The 23,951-nt window shown below is 39.9% G+C and overlaps 1 protein-coding gene across 3 annotated transcripts in view; it reads left to right on the forward strand.

Annotated features, from left to right (window-relative positions):
* prkag2a (protein kinase, AMP-activated, gamma 2 non-catalytic subunit a) overlaps positions 1 to 21,283 on the forward strand; it is a 508,879-nt gene extending 487,596 nt beyond the window's left edge. For all 3 annotated transcript variants that reach the window (XM_072254087.1, XM_072254086.1, XM_072254089.1), the window contains 4 exons: positions 2,522 to 2,559; positions 8,242 to 8,388; positions 12,469 to 12,562; positions 19,619 to 21,283. In XM_072254087.1, the coding sequence (XP_072110188.1) occupies positions 2,522 to 2,559; positions 8,242 to 8,388; positions 12,469 to 12,562; positions 19,619 to 19,650 (311 nt within the window). In that variant the 3' untranslated portion in view covers positions 19,651 to 21,283. The remainder of the gene's footprint in view (positions 1 to 2,521; positions 2,560 to 8,241; positions 8,389 to 12,468; positions 12,563 to 19,618) is intronic.
* The last annotated feature ends 2,668 nt before the right edge of the window (positions 21,284 to 23,951 follow it).

Genomic DNA, 23,951 nt, shown 5'->3' on the forward strand with positions numbered 1-23,951 from the left:
TGTTTTTTTTGCCAAAATTTTTATATATATTTCAGGCATTACCAACTTTTGTTCCAAAATCTTTTTTTGATAAAGTTGACTCCAAAATTTCTTCATTTATTTGGCAAAATAAAAACCCGAGACTGGGTAAAATACATTTACAGAAAGCTAAGAGAGATGGAGGCTTAGCATTACCTAACTTTAGATTTTATTATTGGGCAATTAATATTTGACACATGAAATTTTGGTTACTTGACCAGGATATACTATCCATTCCTAAATGGGTAGCATTGGAATTACAATCTGTTCAGGGCTATACACTTGGCTCTATTTTAGGTTCCTCTCTTCCTTTTGATTTGAAATGCCTTAAACAGGTGTCTAACCCAATAGTTAAATATACCTTACGTATTTGGTTTCAATTCAGAAAATTTTTTGATCTTAACCAATTTGGGCTAGCGATTCCTATTTTAGGTAACATTTTTTCCTCCCTCTTTTACGGATCGTGCTTTTCAAATTTGGAAGACTAAGGGTATTTCACAGTTTTTGGATTTATTTTTAGATGGTTCCCTTATGTCTTTTGAACAATTATCTAATAAATATAATTTATCAAGAGTACATTTTTTTAGATATCTACAAGTTAGAAATTTCCTAAGTACTATACTTTCTTCCTTTCCAATGCTTCCTCCTACATACATTTTAGATACTATAATTAACCTCAATCCATGTCAGAAAGGTGCATCGGCTGTGATTTATAATATTATTATGAAACTTAGGAAAGCTCCATTTGATAAGATTAGGTCAGATTGGGAACAAGAATTGGGATCTATTATTTCCGTGGATGACTGGGGGCAGATTTTACAATTAGTCAATACTTCCTCTATCTGTGCTAAACATTCCCTAATTCAATTTAAAGTTGTTCATAGAGCACGTATGTCCAAAGATAAATTAGCTCGCTCTTATTCTCATATTAATCCTTTTTGTGATAGATGTCCGGGGCAGATAGCCTCTTTAACTCATATGTTTTGGTCTTGTCCTACTCTAGAAACTTTTTGGAGAGACATTTTTAATATTATTTCCAAGGTATTGCATATAGATATCTCTCCTCACCCTATTACTGCTGTCTTTGGACTACCTAAAATTTCCAGTAATCTTTCTCCTTCAGCCCGTAGAATGATTGCTTTTCTTACTTTAATGGCGAAAAGATGTATCTTACAACATTGGAAAGAGCTTAACGCTCCAACCACCTTTTTTTGGTTTTCTCAGACGATATTATGCTTGAATTTGGAGAAAATTAGAAGCAATCTTTATGACTCTTCATTTAAATTTGAACAGACCTGGAGATCTTTTATTCAATATCTTCATTTAATGTAATATATACCCTTCTTGTTTTTTTTTTACTGTTTTTAATGGAGGTCGGGATTGAGGACATGATTTTAAGTTTTTTAACTCTGTTTGGTTTCAAGTTAGTCCATTGCTTTGCTTTGCTTTTAGTTAGTTGCACGGTGGGTTTTTTTTTGGGGTTTTTTTTTCCTTTTCTCTATTGATATATATATATAAAAATTAGTATACTATTATGTCACCTTGGTACGTTATGTTTAAATTACATTGTTTGTATCTTTTTTTTTGTATTAATATCTCCTGTAATTTTATTATATTCTAACAGTGTATTAGTGCCTATATGGCTTACCTTTTTGTATACTTATTCAATAAAAAGATTTAAAAAGAAAGAAAAGAAAAGAGCAGACCTACACAGAGGACTGTTGCAGGAAAGCAGCATTCATCATCAAGGAACACCCCCCCCCCACCCACACCCACCACTCTGTGTAAAATACCTACCTCTGACATCCTCCCGAAATGTTCCTCCAATCATCTTAAAATTATGCCCTCTCTTTGTCAGCAATTTCTAGCTCAGCGGTTGGGTGGGAAGCCAGTGTATATGCATGTGCTGTGGTAAGGGAATTGAAAGAAGCATGACAAGCCTCGCCCTCGCCATCCAAACAGAAAGATCTGGAAGGAATTTGTTTTTTTTTTTATGCATTCATCAGTGTTGTGGATTTTGCTGCATTTTGCCTGTCCTGAACTATCTTTTGAGAAGGTGATGGTGAGTCAATATCACGAGCCATTTTCTCGTGAAAGTTACTACCAAGTGTTGGGTGAAAAGTTCCATGATTTTAATTAATTGGAAAGAAAAATGCTTTGAACATCTAAGAAAGACTAATCTGTGCCAGAAACAGAAGTAATACATGTAACATAGACAACTGACTCTTACGTTTTTATTGCCCTTCAAAACTACTGTTGTATTGGTTGATTAATAATCTATTAATAATGCCTTACCAATACCTGTGTCACAATTGATTTGAGAAGCATCAGTTATTGTTTGATGTGCAGAAAAAGCATCTTAAAACATGAAGAACATTGGTTCATTGACTATACTTTGAAGGTAATCGATCTATATTGGTAACTTCAGAGATTTTGCAGAGGAAGAGGAGAATTCTGTGTTCTTCACATCAATCATTCCAACTAATTTATGTTTCTTTTACAGGGAAGGTTGTAGATATTTATTCCAAATTTGATGTTATAGTAAGTACACTTCTTTTTGTATCTTACATTGTCATTGCGGTAGATTGAATTTTTGAATGCATCTATAACTGCAACTATTAATTACATTGTTGGGCAATAGCTGTGTTGTGGCCTTAGATCTGACCTTTAATATAATACACATTATGTGCCTGCATTCTTTATCATTTAAAGGTGACTCACGTAGTTTACTTTGGGCCTGTTGTAATATATGAGCTCTTGATTAAATAGTGTTGCACAATATATTTCAAAACTCAAGTGCTGTGGTTTAGTTTTGTCAGACTCAGCTGTATTTACGATTACCAATAATGTACAATCACAGCTTTCATCATCCCATTTTAAGCTTGATTACTAAAATTCAAGGCAATTCTCTTAAAAACAGAGAAAATCCCACATGACAAATATTAAACTTTGGCATTAAAAAGTTGGGGGGGGGGTGGAGAATCATGTAAATGCTGTAAATCTGAAATAAAAAACAGCACAAACAGGAAATTATTAGAAGGTCAAGCAGCATCCATGCTGATACAAGTTAATTAACCCGAGTTATTAATTACATAGTACAGGCCCTTTAGCTCACAATGTGGTGCCAACCTTTTAATCTACTCTACGATCAATCTAACCTTCCCTGCCTACACAACCCATAACCCTCCATTTTTCTTTCATCCATGTACCTATCCAAGAGTCTCTTAAATGTCCCTAATGTATCAGCTGCAACCATCACCCTTGGCAGCATGTTCCACACGCCCACTACTCTGTGTAAAATACCTACCTCTGACATCCTCCCTATACTTTCCTCCAATCATCTTAAAATTATGCCCTCTCTTTGTCAGCAATCTCTAGCTCAGCGGTTGGGTGGGAAGCATGTGCTGTGGTAAGGGAATTGAAAGAAGCATGACAAGCCTCGCCCTCGCCATCCAAACAAAAAGATCTGGAAGGAATTTGTTTTTTTTTAATGCATTCATCAGTGTTGTGGATTTTGCTGCATTTTGCCTGTCCTGAACTATCTTTTGAGAAGGTGATGGTGAGTCAATATCACGAGCCATTTTCTCGTGAAAGTTACTACCAAGTGTTGGGTGAAAAGTTCCATGATTTTAATTAATTCATCCTGAATGAATAGTGATGTATTTGTATCAGCCTAGTGTGTGTAGTGGAAGGGAGTTCTCCCATACATCTAATTGTTTGCCGCAATAAATTCCACAGATTCTCTACTCTATGGCTAAAGAAATTTTTCCATTGCAGTCTAGCCAATGCCTTACAAAGCTTCAGCATTACATCCTTGCTTTTGTATTCTGGAGCTTTCATAATGAATACTGACATTGCATTTGCCTTCCTTACCACTGACTCAACCTGCAAGTTAACTTTTAGGGAACCCTACACAAGAACTCCTAAATCCCTCTTCACCTCTGAGTTTTGAATTTTCTCCCCATTTACAAAATAGTCCACACCTTTATTCCTTCTGTCAAAAGTGCATGACCACACACTTTCCTACATTATACTCCACTTGCCACTTCTTTGCCCATTCCTCCAAACTGTCTAGGTCCTTCTTTTTCCTGAATACTACCTGCCCTCTCACCTACCTTCGTGTCATCCACAAACTTGGCCACGAAGCCAAGTCATCTAAATTATTAGCATATAACATGAAAAGAAATGGTCGCAACGCCAACCCCCACAGCGCACCATAGTTTCCAGTGACCAACTGGAAAATGCCCCCTTTATTTCCACTGTTTGCCTCCTGCTAGTCAGCCAATTTTCTATCATTCTCGTAGCTTTCCCATAATACCATGGGCTCTTATTTTGTTAGCAGCCTCATGTGCAGTTCCTTGTTCAAAGCCTTCTGAAAATCCTAATCACACATTTATCCAGAGGGCTGAAAACTCAGTAAAGCGGCCAGTAGGGACGACACAGTAGCGTAGCAGTTAACGTTATGCTGTACAGCGCCAGTGACCAGGTTCAATCCCTGCTGCTGTCTGTAAGGAGTTAGTACTCCCTGCAACCATGTGGGTTTCCTCCAGTGTTCTGGTTTTCTCCTGCATTCCAAAGATGAACTGGTTAGTCAGTTAATTGGTCACTGGGTGTACTTGAGCAGCAGGGGCTCGTTGGGCCAGAGGGACCTGTTACTCTAAATAAGTAATCGAAATACTCCACCCACCCCAATGCACTATGCAAGACAAGCTTTTACTTCAGCTTGGTACATGGAACAATAATATATCAGTGCTTAACTCTTTAAGCACACTACTGACATAGGAGTCTTCGTGCAAGACACCCAGGTTAATTCACAGGTTGAGTCTGTGGTGAAGGAGGCAAATGCAATGTTGGCATTTATTTCAAGGAGAATGGAAGATAAAAACGAGATAATGTTGAAGCTTTACAAGACACTAGTCAGGCCGCACTTGGAGTATTGTCAACAGTTTTGAGCCCCTTATCTCGGAAAGGATATATTGTCATTGGAGAGAGTCCAGAGGATGTTCACGAGGATGATTCTGGAAATGATTGGGTTAACATATGAGGAGCTTTTGTTAGCTTTGGGCTTGTACTCAATGGAATTTAGAAGGATACATGGGGATCTCATTGAAACCTACTGAATGTTGAAAGGACTAGATAAGGTGAAGGTGGAGAGTATGTTTCCTCTGGCGGGGGTATCCAGAAATAGAAGACACAGCCTCAAAATTGAGGGTGACCTCTTAGAACAGAAGTAAGGAGGAATTTTTTCAACCCAAACAGTGTTGAATCTGTGAAATGCTCTGCCACAGACTGTGTTTAAGGCCAATTCTGTGGGTGTATTTAAAGCAGAAGTTGATAGATTCCTGATTGGTTGGGGCATCAAGGGATAGGGTGAGAGGGCAGGTGTATGGGGTTGAATGGCATCCGGGATCAACCATGATGAAATGGCAGGACAGTCTTGAAGGGCAGAATGGCCTAATTTTGCTGTTATGTCTTATGGACATGGCTAGTAGATGCTTGGGGAATCGAGGAGCATCAGGGTCAGTATCAAGAGTTTTAGAAGCCTGTTTATTTCAGAGGAAATATATACATTTGTAGCAGAAATAGACCTCAAGATGGTTGATAGTATCAACCATTAAATAAAGGAACAGAATTGGTCACTCTTCCAGCTAGTACCTCTTATGATACCATCACTGTATGCCTCATGGTAACATGGAAACATAGAAAACTTACAGCACAATACAGGCCCTTTGGCCCACAATGCTGTGCCGAACACGTACTTACTTAGAAATTACCTAAGGTTACCCATAGCCCTTTATTTTTCTAAACTCCATGTCCCTATCCAGGAGTCTCTTAAAAGACCCTACTGTATCTGCCTCCACCACCATCGCCAGCGGCCCATTCCACGCACTCACCACTCTGCGTAAAAAAAAAAAAAAACAAACTTACCCCTGACATCTCTTCTGTACCTCCTTCCAAGCACCTTAAAAATCTGCCCTCTTGTGTCAGCCATTTCGGCCCTGGGAAAAAGCCTCTGACTATCCACGATCAATGCCTCTCATCATCTTATACGACTCTATCAGGTCATATCAGGTCACCTCTCATCCTCCGCCGCTCCAAGGAGAAAAGGCCGAGTTCACTCAACCTGTTCTCGTAAGGCATGCTCCCCAATCCAGGCAACACCCTTGTAGGTATCCTCTGCACTCTTTCTATGGTTTCCACATCCTTCCTGTAGTGAGGTGACCAGAATTGAACACAGTACACCAAGTGGGGTCTGACCAGGGTTCTGTATAGCTGTAACATTACCTCTCAGCTCAAACTCAATCCCACGGTTGATGAAGGCCAATACACCGTATGCCACCTTAACCACAGAGCAAACCTGCGCAGCAGCTTTGAGTGTCCTATGGACTCGGACCCCAAGATCCCTTTGATCCTCCACACTGCCAGGAGTCTTACCATTAATACTATATTCTGCCATCCTATTTGACCTACCAAAATGAACTACCTCACACTTACCTGGGTTCAGCTCCATCTGCCACTTCTCAGCCCAGTTTTGCATCCTATGGATGTCCCGCTGTAACTTCTGACAGCCCTCCACACTATCCACAACACCCCCAACCTTTGTGTCATGTCACTATCTGCCACACAATAGTAATTTTTTTTATCATCTGTAACATAAAATTAATGAGTTAAATGGTTTAATCTGACTTGAAGGTAGTTTTAAATTGCTTTAAGTTAGTTGATTTATAGACACATTACAGAACGATCAGAATTTGACTGTTCTTGACTTAACAGGCCACTGTTAGCAACACTAAATTTATTTGGAGGAACATGCCCAATTATTAGTTTACATGGTGTATTATAATTGAGCAATGTTAGCAGTGATTGTCATTAGATAGATCATGCTTACATTGTATTCTCAAAATGTTATTGTAGTTGTGTTTTGTGTATAATAATTTGAAATTTTCAATTAGTTATAACCACCCTCTGACCTCACTAACTACAAATAAAGATGAGCTTTATTTGTCACATGTACATCAAAACATTGTTTTGTGTCAACAGTCCAAGGATGTTCTGGGGGTGGTGGTCAAGTGTCGCCACACTTCCAGTGCCGGTATAGCATGCCTGCAACTTACTAACCCTCACTCATGCCTCTTTGGAATGTGGGAGCAAACTGGAGCATCTGAAACAAAGCCATGTGGTCACAGGGAGAACAGATAAACATCCTTGCAGACAGCAGCAAGAATTCAACTCCGATCACTGGCACTGTAAAGCATTATACAACCGCTATGCTACTGTGCTACCCACAGCTACCTGATTTTCCTATCGATGTAGTGAGCTTATGCAGGGATTGTAGATTAGAAGTTAAATCCCATAATTGGTGGTCTGAATTGTGAAGAATATCACCAGCAGTACAGTAGTTGCATCCAAAGTTCTGACTAAATTCTTCAGCAGGCTTCTATCTTCGTGGTGAATCCCTCAGTAGGATATTAATAATAGGGGTAGTTAAAGGAAGTTCTTGGGAAGTGAAACTATTTGGGATAAGGTTAAGCTTTTAAGATATGGTATAAGTAATTTGAATGCTCTTTGTGGAATAAAGTATGGCAGGGAAAATGGAGATGGGTGTGCTGAGGTCTAATTAAAACAGATTGATTAGCAAATTTATCAATTAATTCTTCATTGCTCAACAACCGCAGCATGAAAGGAAAGTCTTGCCAAATGTCATGCAGCATTTCTTTTGTTCACAGCTACATTCATTCCTTCTTGTTTTTAGTTCTCTGATTTAATATCAGAGAATGTGTACAATATACAACCTGAAGTTCTTACTCACCACAGGCATCCTCAAAACAAGAAAAATCCCCAAAGAATGAACAACAGAAATACATAAGAAACCCAAAGCCCCCTTCCCCCTCTCATGCACAAGCAGCATCAATCCCTCCCCCTCCCCCTCCCATAAATTATTCTAGCATACAGCATCAGTTTAGATACTTATTATTTTTAGAATTTGGCTCCGTGAAAGGCTTTAAAACAAAAAAATATTACTGGTAACTACCATTCCAACATTTCTTTGCTTTAGGATGATGTCACCCAAAGTCTGAATGTGGGTTTTGTCCAAATGAAGGAAAAGTTATTGAAAGATGGAAATAAAAGTCAGCTGAAAAGATAGGAGCTTCATTTTTTCTGAAGGCAAAGTAAAAATGTAAACATTGTATATTAATGGAGGTTATTTTTTCCTATGCTCAGAATCTTGCTGCTGAAAAGACATACAATAATCTGGACATCACCGTGACACAGGCACTGCGGCACCGCTCACAATATTTTGAAGGGGTTGTGAAGTGTCACAGGCTGGAAGCACTGGAGACAACAGTGGACAGAATAGTTAAAGCTGAGGTAAGAGCATGTTTTGTATACCATTCACAGAAGCAGACTGTTTGGACCAATTGGCCCATGCCAACCAAGTTACCTACATGAGCTAGTTCCACTTGCCTGCGTTTATCCCATATCCCCCTAAACCTTTCCTGGCCATGTACCTGCCTAGATGTCTTTTGAATGTTGTAATTGTAAATTGTACTCATCTCCACAGCTTCTTCTGGCAGCTTATTCCATATAATCAACACCTACTGTATGGGAAAAAGTTGCTCATCAGGTCCCTTGAGTTTTAGGCTCCCTTCTCCTGGAAAAAAGATCATGACTGCTCACCTTATCTGTGTCCCTCAAGATTTTATAAACGTCTTTAAGGTCACTTCTTAGCCTCCTTCACTCCAGTGGGAAAAGTCATCTCTTGTGTCTCCACTGGAACTGTACAGGTAGTTGGTGACTCTCCTTATAACTAAAATCCTCTAGTCTTGGTAACATCCTTGTGAAGCTTTTCTGTATACTTTCCAGTGTAATGATATCCTTCCTATAGCTGTGTGAACAGAACTTCACACAATAGTCACCAACTACCTGTACAGTTCCAGTGGAGATACAAGAGATGACAAATGCAGGAATGTGGTGCAACACGCAATCTGCTGGAGGAACTTAGCAGGTTGAGTAGCAGGTCAGCTGCAGTACAGATTTCTGTGACATAGGTGCTCGCACTGCATACAATCTGTCTCCTACTTTTCCCCTCTTATACTCTCATTCTCCTTTTATGAAGCCTATCCTCAAATATCTTACTCTATGATTGTTTTTGGTCCCTTCAACTATTCCTTGTGCTCCATATTCTTACTGTTAGCCAAGTAATAAGGCTTCTTCTAGATTTCTTAATTTTCCCAGATTTGTCGATGATTATCTTTCCTCCACACATCTTCAAACTCTTTCATAACCCTAAAGATCTCTATATGAGTCATTCTGAAGTTCTACCTTTAGAAAAGAACCTCCATAATTTCAATCTTTCTTGATATGTGTGAACGCTGTTAAGGTATCTTTTTGCACCTTCTCTAATGGTTCCATAATTAAAATCAGAAAGTGCTAGAAATGCTCAGCAGGTTAAGTTAGCATCTGGAAAGAGAAATGGATCCTTCTTCAGAAAAAGGAAAGTGCATAGGTTAGGAGAGGGGAAGGGGTGGGAAAAACAGAGAATCAAGTAAAAGAGCAGGATTATTTCCATTCACAGCTTGTTGGATGAATCTAGAGCTGACAAGTGTCGAGTAGTATTTGTAACCCAAAAGTGTTCATTTCCAAAAAAGCAAGTACACCCATCAATCCTTGTCATTCTATGATATTATCTTTGCTGAGCCCCACCTTCAACATCTTCAGAGTGAACGCTGACCAAAAACTTAACCAACCCAAGCATACTTGGTAGTGTGGAGGAGCAGAGGGATCTGGGGTACATGTCCACAGATCCCTGGAAGTTGCCTCACAGGTAGGTAGGGTAGTTAAGAAAGCTTATGGGTTGTTAGCTTTCATAAGTCGAGGGATAGAGTTTAAGAGTTGCGAGGTAATAATGCAGCTCTTGGAGTACTGTGTCTAGTTCTGGTTGCCTCACCATAGGAAGGAGGTGGAAGCATTGGAAAGGGCACAGAGGAGATTTACCAGGATGCTGCCTGGTTTAGAGAGTATGCATTATGATCAGAGATTAAGAGAGCTAGGGCTTTACTGTTTGGAGAGGAGGATGAGAGGAGACATGATAGAGGTGTACAAGATATTAAGAGGATATTAAGGGTGGATAGCCAGTGCCTCTTCCCCAGGGCACTGCTGCTCAATACAAGAGGATGTAGCTTTAAGGTAAGGGGTGGGAAGTTCAAGGGGGATATTAGAGGAAGGTTTTTTACTGAGAGAGTGATTGGTGCGTGGAATGCACTGCCTGAGTCAGTGGTGGAGGCAGATACACTAGTGAAGTTTAAGAGACTACTAGACAGGTATATGGAGGAATTTAAGGTGGGGGGTTATATGGGAGGCAGGGTTTGAGGGTCGGCACAACATTGCGGGCTGAAGGGCCTGTACGGTGCTGTACTATTCTATGTTCTATATAGATATTGTGCTTACAAGCGCAAGTCCAAGGCTGGGTATTCTGCAGTAAGTGGGCCACCTTCTGAGACACAAAACCTATAAACCAAGAAATCTCAAGGAGCTCAATGTCATCAAGGCCAAAGCAACGGTTTGATCCACAACATACTCAGCACCATAAACATTCTTTCTCCCCACTATTGTGGCTGCAGTATGTACCACAGATACAAATGTACTGTGTTTATTTGTGCAGCGTACTCTGACAGCACCTTCCAAACCTGCGACCTTAGCCATAAAGAACAAGACAGCAGCAACAAGGGGATGTCAACACTGGCGAGTTCCTCTCCAGAGTCGCACACCCATCCTGACTTGGAAATATTATTATTGGTCCTGTCCAATAGCGCTCTGGGAGTATATTAAATGGGCTGTAGGTGTTCAAGTTGGGAGCTGACCACTATCACCTCAAGGGGTTAGTCATGCCCTAAATATTGGCCTTGCCTACCGTGCGCACATTCCAAAAATGAACACATTAAAAAACAAGGTTATCCAGGTGAAATAATACTTTTAAGCTGCCAAGTTAATAGATAATAGGGCAATTAGAGATTAAAAAATTAGCATGTTACAACTAAGAGGGGTAGAATACAGCAGTTAGATCCAAAATTGTCTTGATAATAGGAGCAAAGGATAATGATGGAGGGTTGTTTTTGCACCTGGAAACTTGTGAACAGTGGTATGCTAGAACATGAGATTTTTATACAGTCCCGTGCAAATGTCTTGGGCACATACCTGTATATAGCTAGGGTGCCAAAGACTATTGTACAGTACTATATATTGTTTAAAATAGGAAGATGGTTGAGAAACAGAATAAGAATACTTAGATTTGTATTAGCTCAGTACTAGTAAGTGTGTTATTTGGTAACTGGAAGGACATAATATGCAGTAGTGTGCAAAGGTCTAAGGTACCCTAGCTATATGCACACACAAATACATACAATTTTTGGATATGAATGTAAATTTGATTAATAAGTTTGCAAATAACAAAAGTTGGTGGTGGTGTTAGTGTGGGGGATAGTCTTGGGTTATAGGAAGGTATAATGGCAGATGGAACTTTGAGAAAACTAATAAAGGTAAGACGTACACAAATAGAGCGAAGGAAGTACTGAACAACGGAGGGACAAGCCTAATGATCCCTAAAGACGGCAGTACAGGGTAGTATGATATACAGGTGGAGTAGAAAGAATAAATTAGAAAGACATATAACCTCATGCTGTTTCCTTACTGTATTTTCAGTCTCTTGTATTGTTTGATTCAGTTGGACTTTTATGACACAACAGTTACAAATCTTTCATTTTACCATACAACAATTACTCCTCTTTTTTTCATTTACACTACTTACTCAAGTGGTAAAAAATGTGGTTAGTAGTAAAATCTTCCGTGTCATGGCAACAGCATTCAATCCTGGAGTATGTGGTTCTTAAAATTGGCAGGCTTGAATGTGTCTGGGTCATTTTTTGTTTAACAAGACATCTATGACCATAAGACGTAGGAGCAAAACTGGGCCTTTCAGCCCATTAAGTTTGTTCCACCATTCCATCATGGCTGATCTATTACCTCTCAATCCCATTTACCTGCCTTCACCCTATATGTAATATGTGTTTATTAAATAACATAATTCATAAGTAAATACTGCAAAATATACATAATACAAAATAATTACTTGTTTACAACAATAAATTATGTTCTGGTGCAGATGCTTGTGGGAATTGCTGCATGTTATCCTTAAATGTTCAACAATTCCATTAGATTCTCAGCTCTCTGCCTGAGTTGCCACATTTTTGTTAGAATAAGTAATATGTTTAATTTTGGAAATGATTGGTGTTCCACTAAAACTCTTACCCAATCATTTTAGGTACTGTTGTTTTGGTAACTGGATTACGTACTGAAATATTTTAACAAAAAATGGGCTTGTGTTGTATTTCATCACAAATCTTTTTTGTGACTTAGCCTTTTCACAAACATCTTTCATTTATCTGCTTTCAGGTCCATCGACTTGTAGTGGTTGATGAGAAAGACAGCATAGTGGGAATCGTCTCACTGTCTGACATTCTGCAGGCTCTTGTTCTCACACCAGCAGGTATAGATGCACAATATTCCTAATCCCCTGGAGTCTGACCTCTGACCCCTTCCTGTAAGCATTCAGGTAGGGTACACCACAGCATGTTGTACCCACTCAAGCTTGCTGAATCAGTATTGCCTGCTGAAATCCCTTTGCTGCTGTCTGCTGGTTAGCCTGAACAGCCATTGGCATGGCCAAAATATAGCCGCTCTTGGCCTGTATAATTTTATTTTTGTCAGCAGAGTGAAGATCAGTTTTACATGTGAAATGTGTACAATCTCCAGGGGTGATTGATGCATTCGGACTGAAAGTGAATAATACCCTCAAATCTTGCATTTGCAATGTGCAACTATGCACCAATATTTTTTTTCTATCACGAGGTAATGAGTTATTCTAAATTATTATTAAAATGTTCATAATTCTATAACAACTTAAATTTATAAATAGTTTAAGAAGAATTGTCTATTAAGTACATGGGCATTGGCAGAGGATTAGAAGGAGGCAGTTGCACGTCAAAGTGATTTGCATCACTTCAAAGGTTTGAAGAGATAGGAAATGAAATCTGGCCATAGCTGGAGAACGAAAGCACCTGGAAGAACATGGAGGCCGTAAAGGACTAGACTACGTACCCGTTTGAAGATAAAAGTAAAATCCAGAGTTGTTTAGGATACAGAAATTGATGTATACAATAAATGCCAGGGCACTTGGGAGCACTGATATACAGAGGAATCTGGGGGTGTGTCTGTTGTTCCCGAAGTGGCAACTCAAACAGACAGGTTGCTAAAGAAGATGTATGGCGTATTTGCCTTCATTGGTTAGGGTATTAAGTATTAGAGTCAGGAAGTCATGTTACAGCTGTATAAACTTTTGGTTAAGCCACATTTGGATTTTGCATGCAGTTTTTGTTGCTACATTATAGGAAGGAAGTAGAGGCTTTAGAGAGACCACTGAAGAGATTACCATGTTGTTACCTGGATTAGAGGGTATAAAGTTGGACTAACTTGTTTTTTTATATGCGATGTCAGAAGTTAATGGTGACCTGATAGAGGCTTATAAAATAATGAGAGGAATAGCTGGAGTAGATAGTCAGAGTCTTTTTCACAGGATGGAAATGTTAAATACCAGAGGCATAGCTTTACGTAAGAACAGAAGAGCTTAAAGGAGATTTATGAGGCAAGATTTTATTCTACACAATGGTATATGCTGTCAGGACAGGTAGTGAAAGCAAATCGAACAGCATTGTTAAGAGACACTTACACAGACAAACGAACAGACAGAGAATGGAGAGTTATAGACCTTGTGTACGCAGATGGGATTAGTCAAGATTGGCATCGTGTTTGGTACAGACATAGCAGGCCAACTGTTCTATGTTCCATCAAGTCTCATTTGGCTGTCTGGATGATGACGTACACCATTGTGTTCTAGATTCAGTGAAGACGTATAGTCATTAAGTAGCAATAGGTTACAATTTTGATGACACAAGTGGACACGGGCAAGTCCCGCAAGGTTCCATACTTCTCGGCTAATCTTTACTTGGCATATGTGAAAGATGGCCAGATACCATCTGTGCTAGATCTTTCAGCATTACTCTGGAAGAGATTGTGGGATTTGTGTTTATCTATCCAGTATCATTGTTGGAAATGCAGAGACTGATTTGCACACACACTGATATATTATTTAGTCATCTACACCATACATCTTAGCAGAAATACAGTCAAGCTGTAAAAGCTGGAAAGTACCCTGTCCAGCAGACGCATTTAACTGGTATATATGGTGTGGACTGCTTGCATGGAATTACCTTAGAAACATGAATTGCATGTGTCTGTAGAGCAGTGATCTGATGCGTTCTGGAGTACTAACGTGAAGAAACGCATGGCCAGTGAAGAAGTGTGCGCATTGAATGCCCTGTTTGTATTTTAATTATTGCTCTGCCAAATCTTCAGTGTATGATGATTTGATGACTTCTTGTGCAAGAATTGAAGTTGTGAAATCTGCTTTTACATTCTGATAACAGTGACTAAGACTTTCCCTCCCAACTCTCCCCTTATCACTGTAAATTTAGTAATGTAACATCACTTTGTGTGGGTTGTAGTCATTATTTTATGGATCTGTTATTTTCGTACAAAGGTCTTTGGGCGATGTACAGAATACCTAAGTTACTGCACAAGATTATGCTGGAGGCTTCAGCCTCTTACTCTCCGTGCAGCCTTCCTGACCTTCGATAGACCCTGGGAAACTTGCTCCCACGTTTCAGACTATTCCACTATTTCTAAATGTTCCTGATGATAAGAGACACACAGTTTTAAACAGTTTACAGTTTTAATTTAAAATTGAACCGTTTTAGTTTTTTAAAAATTGAAATAAAATTTAATCTTTGAAACATTATAACATCTTCACTATCCAAGCCAACAAGCCTATTTAAACGAACAAAGAGTTTGTACGTTCTCCCTGTGACTGCGTGTGTTTCCTCCGAATGCTCTGGTTTGCTCTCAAAGTCCAAGAGTACTGGTTGGTGGGTTAATTAGTCATTGTAAATTGTCTAGGTTAAATTGGAGATTGCTGGGCGGCACAGGTTGAAGGGCCGGAAGGGCTGTTTCTCAAAAAGTAAAACATAAAATGCTGGAGGAACTCAATGGATCAGGTGGCATCTAAGGAGGGAAATGGACAATTGACATTTTGGGTTGAGACCTTACTTCAGGACCTGAAACAGCAGTGGTCCATTTTTCTCCATAGGTGCTGCCTGACTTGCTGTGTTGCTCCAGATTTCCAGCATCTGCTGTCTCTCTTGAGTCTCCATGCTCCAGCCATTGCCGCCAATTAGTCCTGCACTGATGTAAAGCTGAGGTGTCCAATATATAAAGTGTATCCACTTTATATATGCTGTTAACTCAAACCTGATGTGAGGTCCAGTGCTAACCCTACAGTGTGTCAGCACATTTAAAACAAACGGTAAATATTGGAAATTCTGCAGATGCTGGAAATCCAGTGCAACACACAAAATGCTGGAGGAACTCAGCAGATCAAGTACATCTATGGGAATGAGTTTGACTTTTCGGGCCAAGACCCTTCATAAGGACTGGAAAGGAAGGGAAAAGAAGCCAGAATAAGAACATGGGGGGAGAGGAAGGAGGAAAAGCTAGAAGGTGGTAGGTGAAGCCAGGTGGTGGGGGGGTTAGGGATGAAGTAAGAAGCAGAGATGTGATAGGCTGAAAAGGTAAAGGGCTGGAGAAGAAGGGATCTGATAGGAGAGAAGGGTGGCCACAGGAGAATGGGAAGGAGGAGGTAGGGCGGTGAGAAGACGACAAAAGTTACTGCTCCACTCCGAGAGCAGCAGTAGAGGAGACCATAGACCAACATGTCAGAATGGGAATGGGGATTGCAATTAAAATGGTTGGCCACTGGGAAATCATGCTTTTTGCACTTGGAGCAATGGTGCTCGATAAAATGGCCCTTGAATTTACAGAAGAGGCTGTATCAGGAGCACTGGATATGGTAGACGACTGCAACAGATTCGCAGATGAAGTGTTGCCTTACCTGGAAGGTCGCTTGGGGGCCTGAATGGAGGTGAGGGAGGAGGTGAATGGGCAGGTGTAGCACTTCTTCCACTTGCAGGGATGTGCCTGGAGAGAGTTAGTAGAGAGAGGTGAATGAACAAGGGAATCACAGAGGAAGCAATCCCTGCGAAGAGTGGAGGGGGTTGGGAGATAAAGATGTGTTTGGTGGTGGGGTCCCATTGAAGCTGGCGGAAGCTGCAAAGAATGCTATGCTGAATGCGGAGGCTCACAGGGTGGTAAGTGAGGAGAGGAGGAACTCTATCCCTTTTAAGGCAGCAGGACGATGGGGTGAGGGTGAGTGTTTGGAAAATGGAAGAGATGAGAGAAAATGGGGGCAGCATCAATAGTGGAGGAAGGGAAATACGTTGGGTGTTACCAATATGGAGCAGGCAATGGACTGACATATCAAAGATTCAAGATATGTATAACCCTCTCACCAGGCTCATATGCAGACTTGGCTCATTAGCTACCTCTGTTAACAGCCACGTGACAGCGGTGAGAGGGCCACCTTTCATAAACAGCACACCGCTAGGGTCAGGGTTCAACCAAACAGGAATGTCGTGATTAAAGAAACTTCGACTTGAGCAAATGCTGCATAAATACTGCCCATACACAATTACTGGTCAGCAAGAAATAACAGATTGTACACTGCATAAAATTGTAAAGGAAGTATACTTACTGATTTCAGCTTTATCAAACAGTTATTACGAGAAAGAAAAGAAAAAATTAAAAGGGCCCATTACAGTTAAACCTATCTAAATGTACACATGACCGTTGGAGCTCATCTCTTCCAAAGCTGGGTTAATTGTTACTCATGGCACTGAACCCACGGTCTGCGCGAAAACATCTGCCACATTTTTGAACTTGCCTTGAAGACCACCTCGAACAAATTGGTTCTCTCTCAGGGGCACTGGCCCTCCTCCTTGGAACCATTCATCTGCACGAAGCACTTCTGGCAGTGGGGACTCCTTCCCATGGCATTCTGTGGTATCTTCCCTCCTGCGCTGCTGCACAGCTCCCACCAAAAAGGACCCAAAACCAAACTACTGTCCTTCAGAAAACTTGCCCCAGCTTTCTGGAATCTACTCTCACATCCCACGATCCTGATTGGCTGACTCACATTCCGAAGTTGGACAACATGGGTCCTTATCTTAGCCGAAGCCAAAACACACTTTTCAGCACGGCACACTGCTTTTACAGAAAACTGCTGATATAATCTATCTCACAGCAGAGCAGTAACGAGGACTTTCCCACAGCCTGCTACGAGACAAAGAAACACCATGGAACTCATTGAAACATCAAACAGAAAATGTGCAGAGAAAATAGATAAATCACGCAGACAGAAAAAAATCCAGTGAATAACACACCCAGCTGCAGAGTCACAGGGTCCTTGAAACGGTCTAGGAATGTTCAGTTCAGTTCAATTTAGCCCCAGTCAAAATCATGCAAAATAGCAATAAAATAAGAATAATAAGAAACACATGTATTGAACTGCAGAGTCCTGTAATGAGTCCAATCCACAAACCACATCAATCAAACCTTGCCCAAGACCTAAGACTCCTGCACCTTCCTCTGGTGGCAGAGAGGGAACCCGGTCATACGCAGGGGGGTGGCACTAAACACCCGCCCATCTTCCGTTCTTGTCCTTGTTAATTTCAATTTTGCTCGATGCTTTATTGGGCGAGACTGGCGAGTAATAGATCCGATCATTGTTCGTGCTCTGCCATTAGGCCACACATTCTGTTCTCAACCTCGCCGAATTCCTTCAGAGACAGCGGAAGAACCAGATCGCTCAGTTGGCCCAAAAGCGCATTATCAAAATGTAAATTAGAGACTCCAATCACATGTAGATTAGAGGTAGCAGTACATTTAAAAGAAGTTTCATCAACTGTCTGCAGGATCTCGTCATTAGTCGCTGGCACCATCTTGCTGCAATGACAAAATGGGAACGGGAATTGGAATTAAAATAGTTGGTCATGGTAAAATCCTGCTTTTTGCACAAGGAACAAAGGTACTTGACAAAATAGTCCCCCAATCTTTGTTGTGTCTCACCGACGTAGACGAGGCCCATTAAAAACAAATAGTATATTTTCTAATCATATCCACATTCCTGAACATTTCTAAATAACAATTAACAATATCCAAACATTGTAACGTCAAATTAGAAATCTATAACCCTGAAAGGTGTATTGTCTTGCTATTAAATTTCTGATTCAAGATATAGTATAGTATATTCTGATTCAAGAATTTGGAGAATAGAGCAAGAAATGGTCTCCTACATTAGACAAATACAGTTTTAACAATTCAAAGTGATTTTAGATGATGAAGAGGGGGATAATAAAACGTTTTTCCTAATCCTCTTCTACATCCCTCAGACCAGTATAGAATAAAGCGATGTGGATTTCATGCCACGGAAAATGGGTATTTTTGGGTAAACTGACAACAATAAAGAGAAGATAGTTCAATGTTTACTCAGGAGATTGACAGTTATTGGTAGTGCTTATATTTTTAATTTTTAGCGAAAATGGGTAAATGTTAAAAACAGACAATAACTGGATGCTAGAGAAATGGCATAATAGGAGAAAAAAACCTGTCCTCAGTTTGGGATTATATGGAAATGCTTTGGCACGTGATAGCTTTCCCAATTTCATTTAAATCGTGATCAGTAAGAAAATTATTTCATTAACCTGGATTCATTCCTGTTTAAAAAGATGCTGAAGTCTCTCGCCACTGTGACTCAAAATGGGAACCTTTTGTTCCCTAAGTAGTACTTGCGTTGACCTTTAAAATGTAGTGCCATTTATTGACCATTTATTCAATAATGTAATGCTAATAAATAGTCATTTTCACTACTGGTTTTTTTTGTGTACACATTTATGTAAATTATATATAAATTTTGACAGGAGGCAAAATTATGTTTTTTTTTCACAGAATTGTGGATGTCTGAAAAATACTGCTGGGATGGTAGTGGAAGCACATACAATAGAGCTGTTTAAGAAGCTCTTAGATAGGCACATGAATGTGCAGAGAATGGAGGGATGTGAATATTGTATGGGCAGAAGGCATTGGTTCATTTGGGTATTTAATTACTAGTTTAATTAGTTTGACACAACACTGTGGGCTGAAGGCCATTTTCCTGTGTTGTAGTGCTCTGTGTTATAGGTAAGTGGGCAGTTCTTTAACATTTAGAACATAGAGATATTTGGATCTAATGTGCTCTTGTCAGAATGACCATGATCTTGTTAGTGTTTAATGTAGATAATGTTGTATGTCAACAACAACAAATATCAAACATAGTGTTTGCAATACAGCACATTTAGATACCAAGCCAAACGAGTTATCAGATGAATGAAAGCATTTAGAGATTGATTGTAAGAAACAATTTTTTAAATGATTTCATTGAGTTCTAATTATTAACTGGTTTCCTGATCTGGGTGAATTTTGTTCTTTATAACCAGTTTTATTGTCTCAGCACTGATTATCAGAAAAGCACATAATGGTTTCTGTTTGTACTTTAAAGGTTCTGTAAGAAAGGAAAGTATTTCAGAATGACAGATGACAATAGAACATGGAGGATTGCTGACAAGAATGCTTTGAAGTGTCTTATTCTGTTCTGGGCCAGATGAACACTGACTACAGCAGAGAGGAGAAGGCACAAGATTTTGAAATCACAGAAGTGAAATGGTTTAATCAAACACTGTAGCTGGATCTGAAAGGCATTTGTGACAATATCTGAAACCAAACACGTGATCTTGCTCACTGAATAGCTATACAGATACAGCTGTAATGTTGTAGCTAAAACTCTGAAAGAATTTATTTTGCAAATAACGATTAGCAACTATACCTAAAGATATTTTTAAATGTGTTGAAGCCATGGCAATTTAAATGGCTATTTATTTCCACAGTTTGTCAGTCTGTTTTTCGTGACAGGGAGTGGAAGCCAATGTGCTACGTAGTGGGAATTCTCATGAAAAACTTCAAACTAAGTTTGGACCTGCCATGGCAGTTATTTGCCCACATGTACACCACAATCCTTCAACAGGAGCATGCAATGAGAACTGTTAACTGTACTGTACTGTAAATAGGAAGCTATTGAGGGAAAATGTGCCAGAGAAAGGTATATTTTTAAGTGTGTGAAAATGTAAAATTATGTTTGTACAATTGCACATTAAATTTTTTTGTAAATTATATTGTTTTCATATGGCTGCAAGAATTGGGAGGGGGGAGCTTGGGCAGAGGTGGTGTTGTCTATGTAAATGCACAAAGGCATGAAGATGATGCTATATATATAGGTTTTCCGCTTGGAAGAGAGGGAGAAAAGGGAAGTTATTGCCACAGTAAACGTTTATAGGGCGTGAGAAGAAACACTTAAGGCAAAATATTGATAAAGTAATAATGCACTTTAAAACACGGCATTCATTGTGTAGCAAATTAACCCAAGTAACAGATAAGAAAGTTTATAGCCCCCCCCCCCCACCTCTCTACCCCAGTCACCAACTCTGCTTACAGATTTGCAGTTACTTGTTGGTGGGTAACCAGATCCTTGCACAGATCAAAATGCCAATTAAAAAATAACAGTTGGGATAGAGGCCATCTCCTGCAAACTTGATACTGATGACAGGAGGCTAGACTGCGAATCAGTTGATCTGTGACAACTGAATTAGTTGTTTGGTTGATTCTAGAACCTTGCATTCTCTTCCTTCCACCCTTCCATCACTGCCCCCTCCCCAAAAAATTTTCAAAAAAGAAACATTAATCATTGGTGGTGATTGAGTAATGTCAGTGAGTTCTATACTTTGGCGATAATAAGGATTGTGTAATAAGTAAATGGATGTGTATGTAGTATCTTGGAATACCTTGCTGAAACCTTGAAGCTAAAAATGCAGTCCTCCTCTATAACTGATGTGAATAGAGGATCTTTTTTTTAAAAAATTAGCTCATTGCAGACCAATATTAAGTTCTTGGCCTTTTGATCTGGGTTGATGAAGTTAACATCACATTGTTGCAATTCTAAGTGCCATTAAATGATTCAATCTGAAAGTGATGTGAACTGATTCTAAACGTCGCTTATTAAAACATTTCTTGTATTATACTTTGAATGCTGTCCTGCATTACTTCAGTGCATTATCTTATGTATACAGTATTGTACATTGTTAATGTTGAATAAAGAAGGTTTAATTGCCAGGTGCAACTACATAGCATTAGTCTTTTTCTTTCTTCACTTAGAGATGCAGCACAGAATTTGCCCTTCAAGCTACGACAACCCCGATTTAACCCTCACCTAATCACAGGACAATTTACAATCATCAATTAATCTACCCAGTACGTGTTTGGACTGTGGGAGGAAACCCACAGAACCTGAGGAAAACCCACACATACCATGGGAGGATGTGGATACTCCTTACAGAGGATACCGGACTTGAACAACAAAACTCTGGCATCCCGAGCTGTGATAGCCTCACGCTAACTGCTATGTCACTGTGGCGCCCAAGTGATTTAGGTGGCCATTGCCTGACTGATACAGGGTGGGTGCAACTCTACAGTGACACAGTGCCCAAAAGTATGTTGCCACTTGACTTCATATTTAGTATAAATTGGTCACAAGATTAGTACAATATTGTAGGCTGAATGCTTTTTTTTCCAGTGCTTTACTGTTCAATAGTACAAGTGCAAGGCAATATATCTATGGAACCTCTGAGAATTTTCCTTAACCTTACCTCCTAGATCTATGTCATACTTTATCTTAACGCTCCTGAACACCTTCGTGTAATCTTAATCTTTTTATAGTTATCACTTGTCCCCAAGCTCCTAAACCCAATGTATACTTCCTTTTTCTTGACCAAAGCCTCAATATTTCTTGTCAGCCAGGGTTCCCTAAAATAGCCAGGTTTACCCTTCACTCAAAAAAGAGCATGGTCTCTTAGACTTAGGATTTTTCACTCTTGAGACTTGTACTTGCCATTTGGCCCTTTCCTTCAAACAGGATGTCCCAATCAATGAGATCCTATAAATTCCTACAAAATCAGCCCTATTCCAGTTTAGGACTCCAACCTGGAGAATAAAGTTGAAGACCTCAGAGCAAATTTGCTCCGAGGGACATCAGCTGCTTGCTTTGTGCTCTGCTCTACAGAAGCATGGCTCACACCAGGAATTTCAGATGCACACTGCAGCCCGATATCTTCACTATTTTCTGCGGATACAGGACTACTCAATCTTTTGAAGGCAGAGGCAATGAAATTAATTATGTTTTATGATTAACTCATCATGGTACACAAGCATGGTGGTTCTGTCTCAGTCCTGCTCACTTGACCTGCAACATCTAGCAGACAAATGTGTCCATTTTAGACCCTAAGATAAAGGAGCAAAATTAGACGATTTGGCCCACCAAGTCTGCTCCACCATTTCATCATGGCCGGTCCAATTTTCCTCTCAGCCCCAATCTCCTGCCTTCTCCCCATATCTCTTCATGCCCTGACCAATCAAGAAACTATCAACCTCTGCCTAAATATACATAAAAACTTGGCCTGCACAGCTGCCTGTGGCAACAAAATTCCACAGATTCACCACTCTCTGCCTAAAGAAATTCCTCATCTCCGTTCTAAAAGGGTGCCCCTCTATTCTGAGGCTGTGTCCTCTGGTCTTAGATTCTCCGACCATAGGAAACTTCATCTCCACAACCATTCCTATCAAGGTCTTTCACCAATTAATAGGTTTCAATGAGGTCACCCCTCATTTTTCTGAATTCCAGTGAATACAGGCCCAGAGCCTTTCTAAGATAAGGAGCCCAAACCTGCTCACAATACTCCCAAGTGAGGGCTCACTAGTGCTTTATTAAGTCTCCACATTACATCCTTCATTTTATATTCTGGTCCTAACATTGCATTTGCCTTCCTCACCACAGAATTAACCTTCATGGAATCCAGCACAAGGACTCCCAAGTCCCTTTGCACCTCAGTTTTTTTTGTATTTTCTCTCCATTTAGAAAATAGTCAACCCTTTCATCCTTCTGCCAAAGTACATGCCCATACACTTCCCAACACTGTATTCCATCTGCCATTTCTTTGCACAATCCCCTAATCTAAGTCCTTGTGTAGCCTCTCTACTTCCTCAAAACTATTTGCCCCTCCACCTATCTTCATATCATCTACAAACTTTTCAACAAAACCATCAATTCCATCATCCAAGTCATTGACATATAACGTAAAAAGAATTGGTCCCAACACATACCCCTGTGGAACACCACTAGTCACCAGCAGCCAACCAGAAAAGGCTCCTTTTATTCCCACTCTTTGCCTCCTGCCAATCAACCACTGCTTTATCTATGCTAGAATCTTTCCCGCAATACCATGGGCTTGTTTCTTGTTAAGCAACCTCATGAGTGGCATCTTGTCAACCACTTTCAGAAAATCCAAGTACACATCAACCGATTCTCCTTCGTCTGTCCTATTTGTTATTTCTTCAAAGAATTCCATCAGATTTGTCAGGCAAATTTTTCCCTTGAAGAAACCATGTTGACTACAGCCTGTTTTATCATGTGCCTCCAAGTACCTTGAGACCTCATCCTTAATAATTGACTCCAACATCTTACCAACCACTGAGGTCAGACTAACTGCCCTATAGTTTCCTTTCTTCTGCCTCTCTCCTTTCTTGAAGAGTGAAGCGACATTTGCAATTTTCCAGTCTTCTGAAACAATTCTAGATCTAGTGATTCCTTATAGATCATTACTAATGCCTACACAATCTCTTCAAGCACCTCTTTCAGAACCCTGGACTGTACACCATCTGGTCCAAGTATCTTCAGACTTTTCAGTTTCTCTCTAATAATGGTATCTTCACACAATTTATGCCCTCTT

Source organism: Mobula birostris, chromosome 3, assembly GCF_030028105.1.
Source record: "Mobula birostris isolate sMobBir1 chromosome 3, sMobBir1.hap1, whole genome shotgun sequence".
NCBI classification, from domain to species: Eukaryota; Metazoa; Chordata; class Chondrichthyes; order Myliobatiformes; family Myliobatidae; genus Mobula; species Mobula birostris.